The sequence below is a fragment of the Sander lucioperca genome, chromosome 10 (genome assembly GCF_008315115.2).
Source record: "Sander lucioperca isolate FBNREF2018 chromosome 10, SLUC_FBN_1.2, whole genome shotgun sequence".
Lineage (NCBI taxonomy): Eukaryota > Metazoa > Chordata > Actinopteri > Perciformes > Percidae > Sander > Sander lucioperca.
Window position 1 is genome coordinate 1037595 of NC_050182.1, and position 20059 is coordinate 1057653.

Here is a 20059-nt window from a genome sequence, read left to right on the forward strand (position 1 = left end):
AGTAGTCACCGATGAGTTAAAGCAGGATTAAAACAAGGCATAGATCATCAATTAATGTTGTACAGGGATCAAATATGAATGACACTGGACTGAAATGATTAGAACAACTTTTCGTCCTAAGCTCAAAAGGAACATGATGATTTTATACTGACAGTTTGATCTGAAACACAACAGTGGATTTTTTTCTATACTGGAAACATACATACACATGAAAGCTTCCCTAGGAAAAAAAGACTGCATAAGTTTCATACATGTGTGAATTTAAAGCTTGCATTAAACTGGGTGATTACTAGAAACAGTTTATGGTGCTTATGACTCTTTCTTTAAATGCAGCAGCATCAGAGAGACACAATACACAACAAGATAAAGCTGAAGGACAGGCCTTTCAATTGTTGTTCATACACAATTTAGACTTAAAGACAGGAAAGTATATGTTCAACTTCTGTATTTGATAATTCACCCACTGAACAGCAGGAACACATTCATTCCTTTATCCTTAGACAGAGTCTGATCTCCCTCCACAGCATCTCTACAGCATGTTGGTCTCACAGGAGCCAGGCTGCAGTATCTGACGAGTAACTATGAGTTTAACTGCTTTTCTAAACCAGGGGTAAAACAAGGCATAGATCACAGGGTTTAGACAAGAGTTACAATAGAACACAAAGAGAACATAGGATACAGATGAAGCACTGACCAAGCTGTCACCTGTAAGCAAGAAAGAGTAAAATGGGCAGAAACACATTATAAATACAACTATGAGAACACCAAGAGTCCTGGCTGCTTTCAGTTCTGATTTCTTTGCCTTTGGAGTCACTGAAAGCTGGAGTGTGACAGCTGTAATGTGAGAGCGCATGGCACGAGCCTGAGACACAGCCACGGCAAATACTCTCAGATACAGAGCTATGATGACAGTAACTGGAACAATAAAGGACAAAACGACATCTATTACTCCTACAACATAGTGAACGACAAACGCACATTCTCCGTAGCAGGAATTAAACCTCCCTGGTTGAGTCAGCTCATCCTTTACAAAGAGAAGGCTGTAGGAAACAGAATAGAGCCAACACAGACAAACACAGAGTTTAACTCTGTTCACAGTGATTCTGGTGGTGTAATGCAGAGGGTCACAAATAGCCACATAACGGTCAACTGATATGAGCACCATGTTACCTACTGAGGATATGGTAATAATGCCTGAAAGATAATTATTAAGAAAACACACAAAGTCACCAAGAAACCAGCAGGATCTTTTTCGGAGGATTTCTCCCGGCATCAGCACGAGGCCCACTAGAAAGTCTGAGACAGCCAGAGAGAGGAGGAGGATGTTGGTGGGTGTGTGGAGCTGCCTGGAGGGAAAGAGAAAAGCACCATTATACCAACAAGTCCTCATATCTATGTGACAAACAAACATTTTATGTTAGTTCGGTCTGAAACAATCATTCCAGAAACACTCATGAGTTTTTTCCCGATCTGTCATAGAAACAGGCCTTATTCTGAGCAGTCTGTTTGATTATCACAGTATGAGAAGAACAGGTGTTACATTATAATAACATCATCAATATCTCCCCCAAGCATCCCACTAAGCCATGATATTAAGACATCAAGTCAGCATGCACAATAACAGGACCCTAAAACTGACACAAAGTCTTCATACATCTAAAACTTCAATTGTTGAGGCATTAATCTTTGCCTGAAGTGGGAGACTGAGATGATGACAAGCAGGTTGAGAGCTACAGTGAGCAGAGAGATGAAGTAGAGCAAAATGTGAATGAGCATCACTTCAAACCGAGGAGGTGTCAGCTTCCTGCAGGAGGTGTTGAAGAGTTGAGGAAAGCAGAGCTCTGCTCCGTCCTGTGTCTCCATCATCAGTGGGAGGATGAGAGACCTCAGCTCTCTGCTTCAAACTCTGTCCTCCAACTGATTTATCACTTTCTACCCTCGTCTCCACCCCTCTCTTTCTCTCTCTCTGTTGGACACTGATGTCCTTTTCTTTTTTTCCATATCACAACGTCATCTTCTACACTTTCTCTGTTAGTCCACAAGCCTTTCAATAATATCTGTCAATCTACTGTCACCCCCAGATTCCAGACTTTCAGATCTGGTCCCAGCTGAACACACGCAACAGCATGTCCTGGAGCAGGTATAAGCACTTTTATCTTTAGACAATTGGTCAACAGGTCAGTGACTCAGTTTGTTTCAAGCTTACCGAACCCTCAAGTCTTCAACAGCTTCCTAGTAATAGCCCCATGCGTTGTTTTTCATGGTGTAAGTTTATGTAATATCTCCCGAGCGATAAAACATGCTCATGAGCCAATTATATAATTTCAACAATCGAGAGTTGTACAGGCAGCTGCGAGCGTGAAAACAAACATAGGGAGAGGGAAAGAATGGCACATTTGCGTGTAAAACCAAGCATCACACACACAGAGCAGCCACCATGTGCCCCTGACTGTCTGCTTTACGTGCGCTTGAGGACAGACACGCTCTCACAGGTTAACTCTCCTCAGATACCAACGGAGGCACTGGCCCTGATGGTAATACATACCTGGAATACATCAGATTACAGTGGTTTACTTTTCATAGCTATATGTGTACGTATGGTTCATGATAACAGGGTGTCTGGTTTGAACTTGCTAGGCCATCTCAGTGTCTCGACGGCTACCTCAGTAGATTTTTTCTGTCTTAGTCAGGCCCTCTTTTCCTGCCACTACCCCCAGGCCCATGCACTTCATTTTTTTTTAAGATTATTCTTTTGGGAATTTGGGAAACAGCTGAAGACATGAAAGGGGAGAGAGAGGGGGGAATTAAATGCAGCAAAGGGCTGCAGGTCGTATGGCGAGTGGATTGTGCCTCGGATAACCTACCGAAGGAGACTGTCGTGTGACTTTAACGTGTGGATTGACTACACTGTCGCCAGTGTACATCCTAGTTGATAAGTACGCCGCCACACCTAGCCAGTCGCCAGACAACGTTGTTTATCTTTGTTTTTAGCCGTAACGTTATGTCTGTTTCTGTGTTGAAAGCAACACAAAGTCAGACTCAAACTCCCTTGTGTTTACACTTACTTGGCCAATAAAGCAGTTTCTGATAAAAATCCGAAATATACTGTAAGTTCTTTATTTATTAAACGTACAATGTGTAACTTTCTGCCGCTAGGGGTCTCTCAACCAAAACAATGGATTGTAAACACAGTAGTTTGATGACGTTGGGAAGTTGCGTGGAATTCTGGGAGTTTTTATTGCTAAACACTACCGTCGATTAGAATGCATCTGTTCATGGACAAGTTTACCCATTCAAGTTTATTCACGTTACGTTTAGTAATGTTTATTCATGTCATGCTAATGAAATAGCTGCAGTTTCCCCAACACAATTACGTTTTTCTTGATTCAATCTGTATTTGTAGCTAGCTAGCTGACCAGTTAGCTAGTGAGCCAGGGCTAACGTTAGCAGGTTTTAGCTACTGGCTAATGATTAGCCAGCAACTAAAACCACACTATCATAGGGTGACCAGACGTCCCCGGTTTCCGGGGACAGTCCCCAGTTTTGGTGGTCTGTCCCCGGCTGGAGCTGTCCCCGGAAATGTCCCCGTTTTTCACTGTGACTGACAGACCCGAACTTGGAATTGCACCCTACAAGCACAGGCTCAAGACAGCCAGAGCAAGCCTCAGAGCTCAGAGATGTTGTAGAATGCCCATTTTTCGCTGCTAAAATTACTGTTTATTTACATGGAGTCTTGTGGGATTAGCGAATGCAATTTCGCTGACTTTCTTAGGTTTTAAAAAAGGATCTTACTCTTTAACAGAAAGATCGACCTCCTTAGAAATCCTTTCCATAATGTTGTCTGACACAATATTTATTTGAGCCTGTCAGTGGCAAAACGAGCACTTTATGAACGTAAATACAAGCTGGACAATTGACGTCCTATTAACTTAACCTATTAACCTATTAAGCGATCTTGTTTAATACTGGACCAATGTCAAAGGAAAATATTTCCTCAATAGTTTTAATTGTATCTGATACTCAATGAGAAACAAGTCCAGCGTGAAGCAATAAAGCAAAAGCTGTCAGATAAATTTAGTGCAGTAAACATTACAACATTTCCCTCTGAGGTGTAGTGGAGTACAAGTATGAAGTAGCAGCAGGGGCGATTCTACGATCAGACCTTTAGGGGGGCTCAGCCCCTAATGAGAATGTGACACGGATATAATGCATGCAAAAGTGTTAATCTGCAACATGAAATTACCAACTTCTTCACAACCGCACTCCTGCTCTCCCTCTGACAGATAGAGACTCAGCCAAAGGGCCAAAATTATAATGTATTCTCATGTAAACTATTTATGTCAGCACAGACATTTCTGTTAATTGCTTAGCCAGTGTATCCCACCATAATGATTATTATATTGCGTGATTCCAGACAATCCCACTTACTTACAAATATGAATATATATTTCTACTGGTATGCTTCCTAGTGACATTAATGCAAAAATATGAAGAAAAAATTATTCCACCTGTGTGTGCATGGTTATAATTCTGAAGTGCAAAATAGTTCAAGCTACAGCACAAATACAGTATTTCCATCCATAGATAAGAATAATAAAGTCTAACCTCTGTGGAGGCTGTGGGAATTGAACCTGAGTGGACAATGTTCAAAGTTTCCATCGCTGAAGCTGCGGCGAGGAGCTGTGGTCTTAGGGTCTTAGGTGCCTCAAGGGGCGGTAACCCTCGAACACCGTGGTGGACACCAGTGGTCAGGGAAGCCGTCCGACTGAAGAAGGAGTCTTTCTGGGATATGTTATCCCAGAGGACTCCGGAGGCAGTTGCAAGGTGCCGAAGGGCCCGAAGGGCTGCAGCCTCTGCCGTGAAAGAGGCAAAGCAGCGGGTGTGGGAGCGGTTTGGAGAAGACATGGAGAAGGACTTTCAGTCGGCACCAAGGTGCTTCTGGAAAACCGTTCGCCACCTCAGGAGGAGGAAGCGGGGAACCATCCAAGCTGTGTACAGTAAGGATGGGACGCTGTTGACCTCAACTGAGGAGGTAATAGGGCGGTGGAAGGAGCACTTTGAGGAATTCCTATATCCAGCTAATACGCCCTTTATGCTAGAGGCAGAGCTGGAGGATGATGGAGGATTGTCGTCAATTTCCCTGGTGGAAGTCGCTGAGGTAGTTAAACAACTCCACAGTGGCAAAGCCCCAGGGATTGATGAGATCTGTCCAGAAATGCTTAAAGCTCTGGGTGTGGAGGAGTTGTCTTGGTTGACACACCTCTTCAACATTGTGTGGAAGTCTGGGACGGTGCCTAAGGAGTGGCAGACCGGGGTGGTGGTTCCCCTGTTCAAAAAGGGGGACCAGAGGGTGTGTGCCAATTACAGGGGTATCACACTTCTCAGCCTCCCCAGTAAAGTCTACTCCAAGGTGCTGGAAAGGAGGGTTCGGTCGATAGTCGAACCTCAGGTTGAAGAGGAACAATGCGGATTCCGTCCTGGTCGTGGAACAATGGACCAGATCTTTACTCTCGCAAGGATCCTGGAGGATGCCCAACCGATCTACATGTGCTTTGTAGATCTGGAGAAGGCGTATGACCGGGTCCCCCGGGAGATACTGCGGGAGGTGCTGTGGGAGTATGGGGTGAGGGGGTCCCTTCTCAGGGCCATCCAATCTCTGTACGACCAAAGCGAGAGCTGTGTCCGGGTTCTCGGCAGTAAGTCGGACTCGTTTCAGGTGAGGGTTGGCCTCCGCCAGGGCTGCGCTTTGGCACCAATCCTGTCTGTAGTATTTATGGACAGGATATCGAGGCGTAGTCGGGGTGGGGAGGGGTTGCAGTTTGGTGGGCTGGGGATCTCATCGCTGCTTTTTGCAGATGATGTGGTCCTGATGGTATCATCGGCCTGTGACCTTCAGCACTCATTGGATCGGTTCGCAGCCGAGTGTGAAGCGGCTGGGATGAGGATCAGCACCTCTAAATCTGAGGCCATGGTTCTCAGCAGGAAACCGATGGAGTGCCTTCTCCAGGTAGGGAATGAGTCCTTACCCCAAATGAAGGAGTTCAAGTACCTTGGGGTCTTGTTCGCGAGTGAGGGGACAATGGAGCGGGAGATTGGTCAGAGAATCGGCACAGCGGGTGCGGAATTACATTCAATATATCGCCTACTCCCTAGGGAGGTGTTCCAGGCACGTCCAGCTGGGAGGAGGCCTCGGGGAAGACCCAGGACTAGGTGGAGGGATTATATCTCCAACCTGGCCTGGGAACGCCTCAGGATCCCCCAGTCGGAGCTGGTTAATGTGGCTCAGGAAAGGGAAGTTTGGGGTCCCCTGCTGGCGCTGCTCCCCCCGCGACCCGACACCGGATAAACAGACGAAGATGGATGGATGGATGGATCAATGTATACTGTAGTCTCTCCCCTGCTACGACTACATCCGGTTCTGCACAGCGACTTTTAGATTTACTAAAAAACATACATACAGTTTTGGATACATTCAGTTGAAGGCAATTGTGATTTAGCCATTCTGTTATCTTTTGCATTGAGTTTGTTAGCAGATCAGCTGCTTGAGCTGCATTGTCAGCATGTACAAAGAGTACTGTGTCATCTGCATACATTTGGGTATTGGCATTAAGACAAACATTTGGCAGGTCATTTACATACAAAGAAAATAAGTTTGCAACTCTTACATTGCCTTCACCACTGAGATGAGGAAGGTTTTCGATCACCCCGTACGGGGCAAGGAGGCTGCTAAACGGTTGTTTTCTCATCGGCAGGGGTCTTGCAGTGTGGCGGAGATGGCATTGGAGTTTCGGACCTTAGCGGCAGTGAGTGGTTGGAATGACGAGGCATTGCAAGGAGTGTTTATTAATGCTTTGTCTGAGACTTTGAAAGATGAATTGGTGTCATATGATGAATCGCCTACGCTGGATAATCTGATTTCACTCACCATCAGGTTGGATAATCGGATTCGGGAGCGCCGCCGTGAGAGGAGTGTTAGTTCCAAGCTACCGGTCTGTCGTTAACCAATTCCTCCCCGCCTCTTCCTTACGGAGAAAGCTGAGCCTTCCCGAGTCACTACGAGGAGCGCTGAACCCGAAGCCATGGAGGTGGGTCATGCACGGTTGTCCTCAGACAGTCTGCCTGTATTGTGGAGAAGCTGGTCATTTTGTTCCTTCCTGCCCAGTTCGTCCGGGAAAAAGGCCGGCTCATCATTACTGGAAGAAGTTTTCGTGAGCCGAGCAGCGGATTCTTCCTCTTCTCCCCTCATTCTGCTCCAGGCATCCCTCCAGTGGCAGTCCCAGAATTTCCCTGTTAGTGCGCTGGTTGACTCTGGTGCTGATGAAAGCTTTTTAGATCGAGAGTTGGCTCAACAAATGGATTTAGAGACTGTTCCATTGGACTGTCTGCTGCAGGCTAAGGGTCTAAATGGACAATCGTTGACCCGTGTTACTCATCAGACTGTCCCTGTTTGTCTCACAGTGTCGGGTAATCATAAGGAGAAAATTCAATTTCACATAATTGACTGCCCGCAGACCCCCCTGGTCCTTGGTATTCCCTGGCTCATAAAACACAATCCACACATTGATTGGGTTACAGGTAGAATTGTTTCATGGAGCACATTTTATCATGTTAACTGTTTATGTTCAGCTTAGACCCCAGCCAGCACTGTTCGTCAACCTCCACTGGAGTCCATGGATCGCTCTTCTGTCCCTGACGTGTATCATGACCTGGCGTCCATTTTATGCAAACACAGAGCTACTTCTCTTCCTCCTCACCGGCCATACGACTGCGCCATTGATCTCCAGCCAGGAGCCCCTCTCCCTAACAGTCGACTGTACAATATCTCCCGCCCAGAGACGGAGGCTATGCCAAACTACATTCGGGACTCCTTGGCAGCAGGTATTATTCGTCCTTCCTCGTCACCTGTAGGAGCGGGATTCTTTTTTGTTGGGGGAAAAAGGATAAGACCTTCAGACCCTGTATTGATTTCCGTGGACTTAACAACATCACCATTAAGAACAAATATTCACTGCCTTTAATTAACTCTGCTTTTCCCCTCCTTCATGGTGCAACTATCTTTATGAAACTGGATCTACGAAATGCGTATCACCTGGTACGCATTCGTAAAGGCAATGAATGGAAGACCGCCTTTAACACACCCTTGGGACATTTTGATTAACTAATCAGTTATGTGATTTTCTACATAGCAATAGCTTATTTGAGGACTTTCAGTCAGGATTTAGAAAGCATCATAGCACAGAGACGGCACTGGTGAAAATTACTAACGACTTTCTAACTGCATCAGACAAAGGACTTGTCTCCATACTTGTCTTATTAGATCTTAGTGCTGCATTCGATACTATTGACCATACCATCCTCTTACAGAGACTGGAACATTTAGTTGGCATTAAAGGAATCGCACTAAACTGGTTTAAGTCCTACTTCTCTGATCGATCGCAATTTGTTAATGTTAACAATAAACCCTCCAATTACGCTAAAATTAACCATGGCGTTCCTCAAGGCTCAGTGCTTGGACCAATTCTATTCTCCTTATATATGCTTCCTCTAGGCAATATTATTAGGAAACACTCAATTAACTTTCACTGTTATGCGGATGACACCCAATTATATCTGTCAATCAAGCCAGACGAAACCAGCCAGCTAGCTAAACTTCAAGCATGCATTAAAGATATAAAATCATGGATGGCCTACAATTTCCTGATGTTAAACTCAAACAAAACCGAAGTTATTGTGCTGGGCCCGAAACACCTACGAACCTCATTAGCCGAAGATATAATTACTCTGGATGGCATTGCCCTGGCATCCAGCACTACTGTCAGAAATCTAGGAGCCGTTTTTGATCAGGATCGATCCTTTAACGCCCATCTGAAACAAACCTCTAGAACAGCCTTTTTTCACCTTCGTAACATTGCTAAAATTAGGAACATCCTGTCTCAAAACGATGCAGAAAAACTAGTCCATGCATTCGTTACTTCCAGGCTGGACTACTGTAATTCCTTATTATCAGGATGCTCAAATAAAACTCTTAGGACTCTCCAGCTGATCCAGAATGCTGCAGCGCGTGTTCTGACAAGAACTAAGAAAAGAGATCATATTTCTCCTGTATTAGCTTCTCTCCATTGGCTTCCTGTAAAATCCAGGATTGAATTTAAAATCCTTCTTCTGACCTATAAAGCTCTAAATGGTCAAGCTCCTTCATATCTTGAGGACCTCTTAGTACCTTATTGTCCCACTAGAGCCCTACGCTCCCAGAATGCAGAGTTACTTGTGGTTCCTAGAGTCTCTAAAAGTAGAATGGGAGGCAGAGCCTTCAGCTATCAGGCTCCTCTCCTGTGGAACCAGCTCCCAGTCTGGGTTCGGGGGGCAGACACCGTCGCTACATTTAAGACTAAACTGAAAACTCTCCTCTTTGATAAAGCTTATAGTTAGGGAGTGAGGAGTTGCAGTGAACGCCTAGATCGGCGGGGCAGGGTGCATAGCTGCAGACACAGCACCCCTGCTTTTCTCTGCTTCTCTTTACAGTCATCAGATTTACCTATCGTATAATCAATAATATAGTGCCTCTCCTAGTTATGCTATTATAATTCTAGACTGACGAGGAAGTTCCTTCTTATGACACGCTCTTTTCTTTTGTTTCCTTTTATGCACATCCTGTCTCAGAAGTGCTTGTTACTCACCTAGCTCTGGGGAGTTTACTCCCCGGAGTCCTTATGTTTCTTCTTCACCCAGAACATCACCTCGGATTAGGGTGACACCAAGATCTGGGTCTTGGGTGCAGCTGTGGCTATGGACCTGCTACACCCTGCTACGCTCTACGATTCCCTGCAATGCCCGGCTACATCCTGCTGCGTCCACAGCGTCCACCCATGCTCTGCTGTGCCACGCTACATCCTGTACCGTCATAACCCCAACCGTCAGACACCGCCCACCAAGAGTCTGGGTCTGCCGAGGTTTCTTCCTAAAAGGGAGTTTTTCCTCACCACTGTCGCAATAGCCACTGCTTATGCTTGCTCTTGGGGGAACTATTGGAATTGTTGGGGCTTTATAGAGTGTGGTCTAGACCTATTTTATCTGTAAAGTGTCTCGAGATAACTCTTGTTATGATTTGATACTATAAATAAAATTGAATTGAATTGAGTATCTGGTTATGCCTTTTGGTTTGTCTAATGCCCCTGCTGTTTTTCAGGCACTGGTGAATGATGTCCTTCGGGACATGTTGAATCATTTTGTTTTTGTCTATCTGGATGATATCCTGATTTACTCAAAGTCCCCCCAGGAACATGAACTGCATGTGCGCCAGGTGTTGCAAAGGTTGTTGGAAAACAAACTATTTGTGAAGATGGAGAAATGTGAATTTCATGTGTCTGACACCTCTTTTTTAGGTTACATAATAGCTCAGGGGGAGTTGCGAATGGACCCAGCTAAGATCTCTGCTGTCACGGACTGGCCAGCCCCCTCCACCCGCAAACAACTTCAACGATTCCTGGAGTTTGTGAACTTCTACAGGAGGTTCATCAAAGACTACAGCCACATTGCTGCGCCCCTCACCGCTCTCACCTCCATCTCACTACTGTTCGCTTGGAATGAAGGGGCCGAATCAGCGTTCAAGGAGCTGAAACATCGCTTTGCCTCGGCTCCCATTCTGATGCAGCCTGACCCTGACCGACAGTTTGTCGTGGAGGTGGACGCATTCGACACTGGGGTAGGTGCGGTGTTATCACAACGTTCACCTGAGGATAACAAACTGCATCCTTGTGCTTTTCTTTCATGAAAACTTTCTCAGGCAGAGAGGAATTATGATGTTGGCAATCGTGAACTGCTCGCCATTAAGCTGGCTCTCGAGGAGTGGCGGCATTGGTTGGAGGGGTCGGAACAACCCTTCATCATTTGGACGGATCATAAAAATCTTGCCTTACATCCAGTCGGCGAAGCAGCTTTAATCCCCGTCAAGCCAGGTGGGCACAATTTTTCCCTGTCTTACCGTCCTGGGTCACGCAATGTCAAGCCTGACGCCCTGTCTCGTGTTCATTCTGCTGTTGATACTGGTAGTATCCCTAAAACCATCTTGCCTCCTACCTGCAGTATTGCTGCCATTACATGGGACATCGAAGGGATTGTTAGACAGGCTCAACATCTACAAGCTGACCCTGGGAACCGTCCTCCTAACCGGTCGTTTGTTCCTGAGTCTGTTCGATCCCAGGTACTTCAGTGGGCTCACTCGTCTCCCCTTACCTGTCACCCTGGAGTTACTCAGACCCTTGACTATTTGTGTCGGAAGTTCTGGTGTCCCAGGATGGAGGCGGACACTCGAGCCTTCATTGCTGCTTGTACAGTATGTGCACGAAGTAAGAACTCCACCCAGGCCAGCGCTGGTCATCTACGACCTCTGCCTATACCCAGCCGACCCTGGTCCCACATTGCATTGGATTTTGTCACTGGACTTCCCTCCTCGTCTGGAAAGACTGTCATTCTTACTGTTATTGATTGTTTTTCTAAGTGATTCATTTTTTGGCCCTACCTAAACTGCCCACTGCCAGAGAAACTGCTGATATTTTGGTTGAATTTGTGTTCTGCTCTCATGGTCTACCCACTGATATTGTCTCTGACAGGGGTCCCCAGTTTGCCTCCCAGGTATGGAAAGCTTTCTGTAAAGCTTTGGGCATCACATCCAGCCTGTCCTCTGGATATCACCCCCAGACCAACAGTCAAGCCGAGAGAGCGAACCAAGAGATGGAGACCGCTGTGTCACAGGGTCCAACCCTGGGTCATGGAGCTCCATGCTCCCCTGGGTGGAATATGCTCATAACACCTTGACTAACGCTTCCTCTGGTTTGTCTCCCTTTCTGTGTGCTCTTGGTTATCAACCTCCCCTGTTCCCTTCTCAGGAGAGGGAACTGGCGGTACCCTCTGTGCAGTCCCACATGCGCCGCTGTTTCAAGGTCTGGAGGAGGGCCAGGGCAGCTCTTTCCCGAGCTTCGTCGTACATGCAGAGGCAAGCCAACCGTCACCGGTCCCAGGCTCCCGTTTACTCTCCTGGGCAAGAGGTATGGCTTAAGTCACGTGATCTTCCATTAAAAGTGGAATCTAAGAAGATGGAGCCGCGTTTTATTGGACCGTTTAAAATACTGTGTGCCCACCCTCTCGTCCTCCCTCCTCCGCCCAGGGTCGTGGGTGGGGGTCCTGTCTACACTGTCCGGCGACTTCTGGATGTTCGCCGCCGGGGTCGTGGTTTCCAGTACCTGGTGGATTGGGAGGGTTATGGTCCTGACAAACGTTCCTGGGTTCCCAGGAGCTTCATTGTGGATCCTGCTCTGGTCCGTGATTTTCATCGGTTACATCCTGATAAACCCTGTCGGCCGCCAGGTGGCGTCCCTAGAGGGGGGGGGGGGGGGTACTGTTAGGCCTGCTGCTGCTGCTCCTACTGCTGCTAGGTAGCTCTCTCTCTGCTCTCCCCCTCCCCTCTGTCTGTCCTTAATTGCAGGAGTGAAGTCTGGTGTGCGGGAGTCAGGGTTCCAGCTGCAGCTCATTCACCATAATCACCTCAGCTTTAAATACCCGGTCAAACTTCATCGTGAGATCATAGTCAAGACGACCATGTTAGTCTCGCTGCTGACTCAACCTGCTTGCTTTTTGCTCTTTGTGTTTTTGGCCTGTCCTGATTATATTTCTCCTGTGCCACAGAATATTGGAACCTGACTCCTGCCTCCACTTCACTCCTGCCACCACCATCCTGCTTGCCACAACTGGACCTCACACTGGACTCATCACGGACACTAGGACTGTACGGTAACCTGGACAATTTAACATTGAAATAAACTTGTTAAACCTTCTCCGGCTCTGCGTAGTTGTCTGCATTTCAAATTCAGTTTCAATCGTAACATATCCCACTTACAAATATGAATATTTATTTCTACTGGTATGCTTCCTAGTGACATTAATGCAAAAATATGAAGAAAAAATTATTCCACCTGTGTGTGCATGGTTATAATTCTGAAGTGCAAAACAGTTAAGGCTACAGCACAAATACAGTATTTCCATCCATAGATAAGAATAATCAAGTCTAACCTCTGAATTTCTATTCAAAGTGCACTAGATTGATGCATTTAAACGTTAAAATAGACAACATTTTCTTACAGGGGAACATGTCCATGGATGCAGCTCTAGGTCTAGTAACGCCCCTGGGGCAGTGTCCCGTTTTTAAGTTTTACAAAGATAAAACCATTACCTTTTTTGGAGGTATTTACGCTTCAGAGCTCAAAATGTCCCCGGATTTTGTCTCAGATCTGGTCACCTTACACTATCTCAGTACATTTCACATGCCAATGTCACCTTTTGGATTTTACCGAGCGGACAGGGTTTGTTGTAACGCTAGCTAGCTACTCAACAAGGCTGAGAGACTGGTGTGGGTGGGGATTGCAGGGGGAATCTCCAGGACGGGGAGCATGTTCGTTCGATTGCCGTTGTCAGCAGCAGGAGAACATCTCCCAGCTGCCCAATCTCCCCCTTCACTTTTCTGTAATCTTAACTATTCATTTTGGTGCCTAACCCACCTTTTGTCAGGTTAATTTAGCTAGCTAACTGTAAAGACAGTTAAACGCGAAGGGGGGAGAAATTCGGCAGGGAGGAGATTTTCGGTACAAACACATGTGACTAGGATGCCTGGGTCTGCTATTCTGTTTCCCGACGCTTCATTAAACTGATGTTAGCGTCGTAAGCACCGGCTGGGGCTAACGGTAACTAGCTATTACTACATGTCCCGGCTGTGTTGTCAGCTATCATCCCGAATGAAGTGTCTTTGTGCAGGGGAAGTGGGGCAGGCAGAGCGGGGTGTGCTAGCTGGCTAAATTAGCATTAGATTAATCGTCGATCTATACAGATAACGTTACTAGTGAACTTATTCGTGGGTTAGCGCAGTGCTGCTTTTATCCATGGTCAAAACAATCAAACTACTAATAACTTTATGAGCGTGTTGAATGATGTTGTAACCCTATAATGTTATCCACCAAGCATTAGCTAGCATTAACGTTAGCTACTTGTCAACCAGCACATACATTGTAGTAACATTAAGCTGGATTAATATCTATATGTATCAATAAGGTTTCTGCTGTATTACTGTGTGGCAAAGTGGCATGTAATTACTCACAAAATTATGCCTTTTGGCAGAAAACGCAGTGTTACCCATATTTTTTTCTGTGACATTGTATGATTTACAATTACTCTGAGCAATCAAGCTGTTATTTTTTATGATTTTGATAATATATCTTGTGACTATACCTTCGTTAAGGTCCTAAGGCGTAAGACAGTTGATTGTTGTTGATTTTGTTTAAATATGCCAAACTGCTATTTTATTTATTATTGTTGTTCAGACGGCTAAGCTAAGGTAGCTAATGCTAGCGGCATCGGTCTCTTGTTGCCATAGAGACATTTTGAACAAACATTCCGAGTGTTCATTCCTCATTTTAATACTTTTTTATAAGCACGATGATATTATTAGCCACACATTAATTAGTAACACATAAGCACCAGAAAGTAAGCAAAAGAACACTAACAAAATGAAGTGAAGACGTGTGTTTCACATGTTTGTAAGGCGACGTACTTAGTTTAGACGTCTTTAGTAGGCGTAAAGTTATATGGGAATTTTAACATACGCCGTCACTACGTCGGCGTCGGAAAATTTTTCTAACGTGCACTCGCCGCCTAGTCGCCGCTGGTCTCTCGTCTGAAATCCCTATTAAATCACTGCGCCGAGGAGTAAACCTCTATGTATGGGCACCCACTCTATCAACTGAGTTATCCAGGCACCCAGGCCCATGCACTTGTAAGGAAGTTTGCAGACTTGCCACCAGATGCCCTCACACTCCTATACACCTGTGCACTGCTTCCTGAAGCTCCTCACTGCTATCTGTGAGCCAGTGCCAGAGTTTGCCCAAGAAGTGGCATTCTTCAGGTGAAAGCTCTACTCCAGAACCTGGCTCTCCTGAGCCTGCATCATAAACAACCTTTTAACCCCCCCTTGCTTTCTTTTCTTTTCCTTATTTCCTTCATTTTCTTTTCATATGACTTTTCTTATTGCTAAATCCATATTTATGATTAATAATAACTATTTGTTTTAATATTTACATATTTATATCTTTTCTAGCATGGTTTTTAGATTGTATTATTCTTTCCTTTTCGGGGGTTAATTTACAGCTGCAGAGGGAGTCCCACCTAATATGTTTCTACGGATTTTTTATTAAATATTTTTAAAAATACCTTGGTTGTCATTTATAATTTTTGCTCTGCCTTATCTATATTTTAATAATTGTATTGTTTCTTTCCCTATTCTTAATATGTATTATTATTATTTATTACACATTTAATTAATTGCCTCAAGATTTTAACATAATACACATGCCATTGGTTATATGCATGACTAACAGTGTGGTGATCTATGATGTATTTTAAATTATTCATGGTTATTTATATATATATATATATATATATATATATATATATATATATATATATATATATATATATATATATATATATATATATATATTTTTTAAGCACTTTTAAACCTCAGCACTTATTACGAATATGTAATGGTATGTGTACTTTTTAACCTCAAGGGCAAGTAATTCAGATAGTATTTTAGACTTTTTAAATGTTTTTAGTCCTTTTTAATGTTAAATAATATTCCTTTTTAAGCATTTATTTTCATGAATGTATATATTTTTTTCAATTGATTTGAAGTATTTCTTTTGTCATGTCTCCAGGAGAGAGGCCAGGGCAGGTGTGGAGCTGACCTTTTATTTAAAGTTGGATTCTCCCGCTGGGCGTCCTGTCCAGTGGTTCTTTTAACCTGCTTTTAATATCTGCCTTTCTTTGAAGCAGCGTTTATATAACCAAACTTGTTTTTTAAGGAGGTTTTTAAGTGGTTTATCCACACCAGTGGTCCCCTTGTGCCCGTGCCCCTCACAGCGCCCATCCCGGAGCGCTGGGTTTTAACCCAATCCTAAACCTAGTTTCTCCCTCTGACCTTAATGAATCCCTCCATTCCTGACCTTAACCCCAGACACCACCTTTCTGGATGACGTCACATTACGGGACACTGTTGTTTTGTTGTTGTTGATGTTTTTAAATGAAGTCCTGCTGCTTTAACAGAGTGGCCCCATTTAAATGAATGAGAGGGCTGTGTTTTCTACAGACTAAATGCTGCTTCACACCTCAGAAACAATCATCACTTAGTGAGATTTTGGGACAAAAATAGCCTTTAACCCCCCCAGTGGCCATGAAGAGTATCTGGTTCTGTCTCTGACTCTGATCAATGCCCTGCAGGCTTGAAAACCTTAGAGACACGGTCAACAAATGGGTCTTTGTCTATCTGGATGATGCAAAGGTCCCTGGGTGGTTTTACTTTCTACAGAAAATTAATCTGCTATTTCATATGCTCCACTCCATCACTTAACCTCTCACCCCCCCACCCACCCCCAATATCACCTGTAGATAATCCTGTCTTCTCAAATAATCTGTTGTTGAACTTTTTGCCAAAAATAGTGTTTTAAATATTTCTGTCATAGAGACAAGAGATGTTATACAGGGATCAAATATGAATGACACTAAACTGAAATGATTAATACAACTTTGTAAAGGGGCCAAGATCTTTTTGTACTGACAGTTTGATGTGAAACACATTTACTGTTCATAAGTGATGTTTTTCTCTACTTGATGGGAAAGTGTGGTTGGTCAGGGGCATCTATTTTATTAAATGGACACTAATTACTTGGATGATGCTCTCACCAATATAGTGACATGAATACACAGCTTTAGGAGCTCTTTTGTTGTGTTGGGATGACATTTTTCCTATCACAAAGAAAAAATACTCTTTATACGTGTCATACATATGTAAATATGTGATTACTTAAAAAACAGTATATGGTGCTTATGACTCTTTCTTTAAATGCAGCAGGATCAGAGAGACAAAATACACAACAAGATAAAGCTGAAGCACAGGTCTTTCATTTGTTGTTCATACACAATTTAGACTTAAAGACAGGAAAGCATATTTTCACGTTCTGTATACAACAACTGATCACTGAACAGCAGGAACATTTTCATTCTTTTCAGTCTCTCTACAGCATGTTGGTCTCAGAGGAGCCAGGCAGCAGCATCTCAGTCTAAAACAAGGCATAGATCACAGGGTTTAGACAAGAGTTACAATTATACAGATGGACTGAAAATGATGCAGGTGAAGCAACTATCAAGTAGTCACCGATGAGTTAAAGCAGGATTAAAACAAGGCATAGATCATCAATTAATGTTGTACAGGGATCAAATATGAATGACACTGGACTGAAATGATTAGAACAACTTTTCGTCCTAAGCTCAAAAGGAACATGATGATTTTATACCGACAGTTTGATCTGAAACACAACAGTGGATTTTTTTCTATACTGGAAACATACATACACATGAAAGCTTCCATAGGAAAAAAAGACTGCATAAGTTTCATACATGTGTGAATTTAAAGCTTGCATTAAACTGTGTGATTACTAGAAACAGTATATGGTGCTTATGACTCTTTCTTTAAATGCAGCAGCATCAGAGAGACACAATACACAACAAGATAAAGCTGAAGGACAGGCCTTTCAATTGTTGTTCATACACAATTTAGACTTAAAGACAGGAAAGTATATGTTCACCTTCTGTATTTGATAATTCACTCACTGAACAGCAGGAACACATTCATTCCTTTATCCTTAGACAGAGTCTGATCTCCCTCCACAGCATCTCTACAGCATGTTGGTCTCACAGGAGCCAGGCTGCAGTATCTGACGAGTAACTATGAGTTTAACTGCTTTTCTAAACCAGGGGTAAAACAAGGCATAGATCACAGGGTTTAGACAAGAGTTACAGTAGAACACAAAGAGAACATAGGATACAGATGAAGCACTGACCAAGCTGTCACCTGCAAGAGATACAGAGTAAAATGGGCAGAAACACATTATATACACAACTACAAGAACACCAAGAGTCCTGGCTGCTTTCAGCTCTGATTTCTTTGCCTTTGGAGTCACTGAAAGCTGGAGTGTGACAGCTGTAATGTGAGAGCGCATGGCACGAGCCTGAGACACAGCCACGGCAAATACTCTCAGATACAGAGCTATGATGACAGTAACTGGAACAAGAAAGGACAAAACGACATCTATTATTCCTACAACATAGTGAACGACAAACGCACATTCTCCGTAGCAGGAATTAAACCTCCCTGGTTGAGTCAGGTCATCCTTTACAAAGAGAAGGCTGTAGGAAACAGAATAGAGCCAACACAGACAAACACAGAGTTTAACACTTTTCACAGTGATTCTGGTGGTGTAATGCAGAGGGTCACAAATAGCCACATAACGGTCAACTGATATGAGCACTATGTCACCTATTGAGGATACGGAAATGATGCCTGAAAGATAATTATAAAGAAAACACACAAAGTCACCAAGAAACCAGCAGGACGTTTTTCGGAGGATTTCTCCCGGCATCAGCACGAGGCCCACTAGAAAGTCTGAGACAGCCAGAGAGAGGAGGAGGATGTTGGTGGGTGTGTGGAGCTGCCTGGAGGGAAAGAGAAAAGCACCATTACACCAACAAGTCCTCATATCTATGTGACAAACAAACATTTTATGTTAGTTCGGTCTGAAACAATCATTCCAGAAACACTCATGAGTTTTTTCCCGATCTGTCATAGAAACAGGCCTTATTCTGAGCAGTCTGTTTGATTATCACAGTATGAGAAGAACAGGTGTTACATTATAATAACATCATCAATATCTCCCCCAAGCATCCCACTAAGCCATGATATTAAGACATCAAGTCAGCATGCACAATACCAGGACCCTGAAACTGACACAAAGTCTTCATACAGCTAAAACTTCAATTGTTGAGACATTAATCTTTGCCTGAAGTGGGAGACTGAGATAATGACGAGCAGGTTGAGAGCTACAGTGAGCAGAGAGATGAAGTAGAGCAAAGTGTGAATGAGCATCACTTCAAACCGAGGAGGTGTCAGCTTCCTGCAGGAGGTGTTGAAGAGTTGAGGAAAGCAGAGCTCTGCTCCGTCCTGTGTCTCCATCATCAGTGGGAGGATGAGAGACCTCAGCTCTCTGCTTCAAACTCTGTCCTACAACTGATTTATCACTTTCTACCCTCGTCTCCACCCCTCTCTTTCTCTCTCTCTATTGGACACTAATGTTCTTTTCTTTTTTTCCATATCACAACGTCATCTTCTACACTTTCTCTGTTAGTCCACAAGCCTTTCAATAATATCTGTCAATCTTCTGTCACCCCCAGATTCCAGACTTTCAGATCTCGTCCCAGCTGAACACACGCAACAGCATGGCTTGGAGCAGGTATAAGCACTTTTATCTTTAAACAATTGGTCAACAGGTCAGTGACTCAGTTTGTTTCAAGCTTACCGAACCCTCAAGTCTTCAACAGCTTCCTAGTAATAGCCCCATGCGTTGTTTTTCATGGTGTAAGTTAATGTCATATCTCCCGAGTGATAAAACATGCTCATGAGCCAATTATATAATTTCAACAATCGAGAGTTGTACAGGCAGCTGCGAGCGTGAAAACAAACATAGGGAGAGGGAAAGAATGGCACATTTGCGTGTAAAACCAAGCATCACGCACACAGAGCAGCCACCATGTGCCCCTGACTGTCTGCTTTACGTGCGCTTGAGGACAGACACGCTCTCGCAGGTTAACTCTCCTCTCAAAGTTGATTTCTGCTCGCTCAAATGAAACTGACTTTTGACATTGTGGAGGCAGATACCAACGGAGGCACTGGCCCTGATGGTAATAAATACCTGGAATACATGAGATTACAGTGGTTTACTTTTCATTGCTATATGTGTACATGTGCTTCATGATAACAGGGTGTCTGGTTTGATCTTACTAGGCCATCTCAGTGTCTCAATGGCTACCTCAGTAGATTTTTTATGTCTTAGTCAGGCCCTCTGTTCCTGCCCCTACCCCTAGGTCCTTTTGGGCATTTTCGGCCTTTATTTTTACAGGACAGCTG

The 20059-nt window shown here is 44.1% G+C and overlaps 2 protein-coding genes across 2 annotated transcripts; both read right to left on the reverse strand.

Annotated features, from left to right (window-relative positions):
- Positions 1-529: 529 nt before the first annotated feature.
- On the reverse strand, positions 530-1863 carry LOC116051212 (trace amine-associated receptor 13c-like). The gene is made up of 2 exons (XM_031301459.1): positions 1691-1863; positions 530-1346 (listed from the first exon to the last, which is right to left on the reverse strand). The coding sequence occupies exons 1-2, from the start codon at positions 1861-1863 to the stop codon at positions 530-532; spliced, it is 990 nt and encodes a 329-aa protein (XP_031157319.1).
- Positions 1864-17774: 15911 nt separating this feature from the next.
- On the reverse strand, positions 17775-19108 carry LOC116051180 (trace amine-associated receptor 13c-like). The gene is made up of 2 exons (XM_031301426.1): positions 18936-19108; positions 17775-18591 (listed from the first exon to the last, which is right to left on the reverse strand). Exons 1-2 carry the CDS (start codon positions 19106-19108, stop codon positions 17775-17777), a joined length of 990 nt encoding a protein of 329 aa, XP_031157286.1.
- Between the last annotated feature and the right edge of the window lie 951 nt (positions 19109-20059).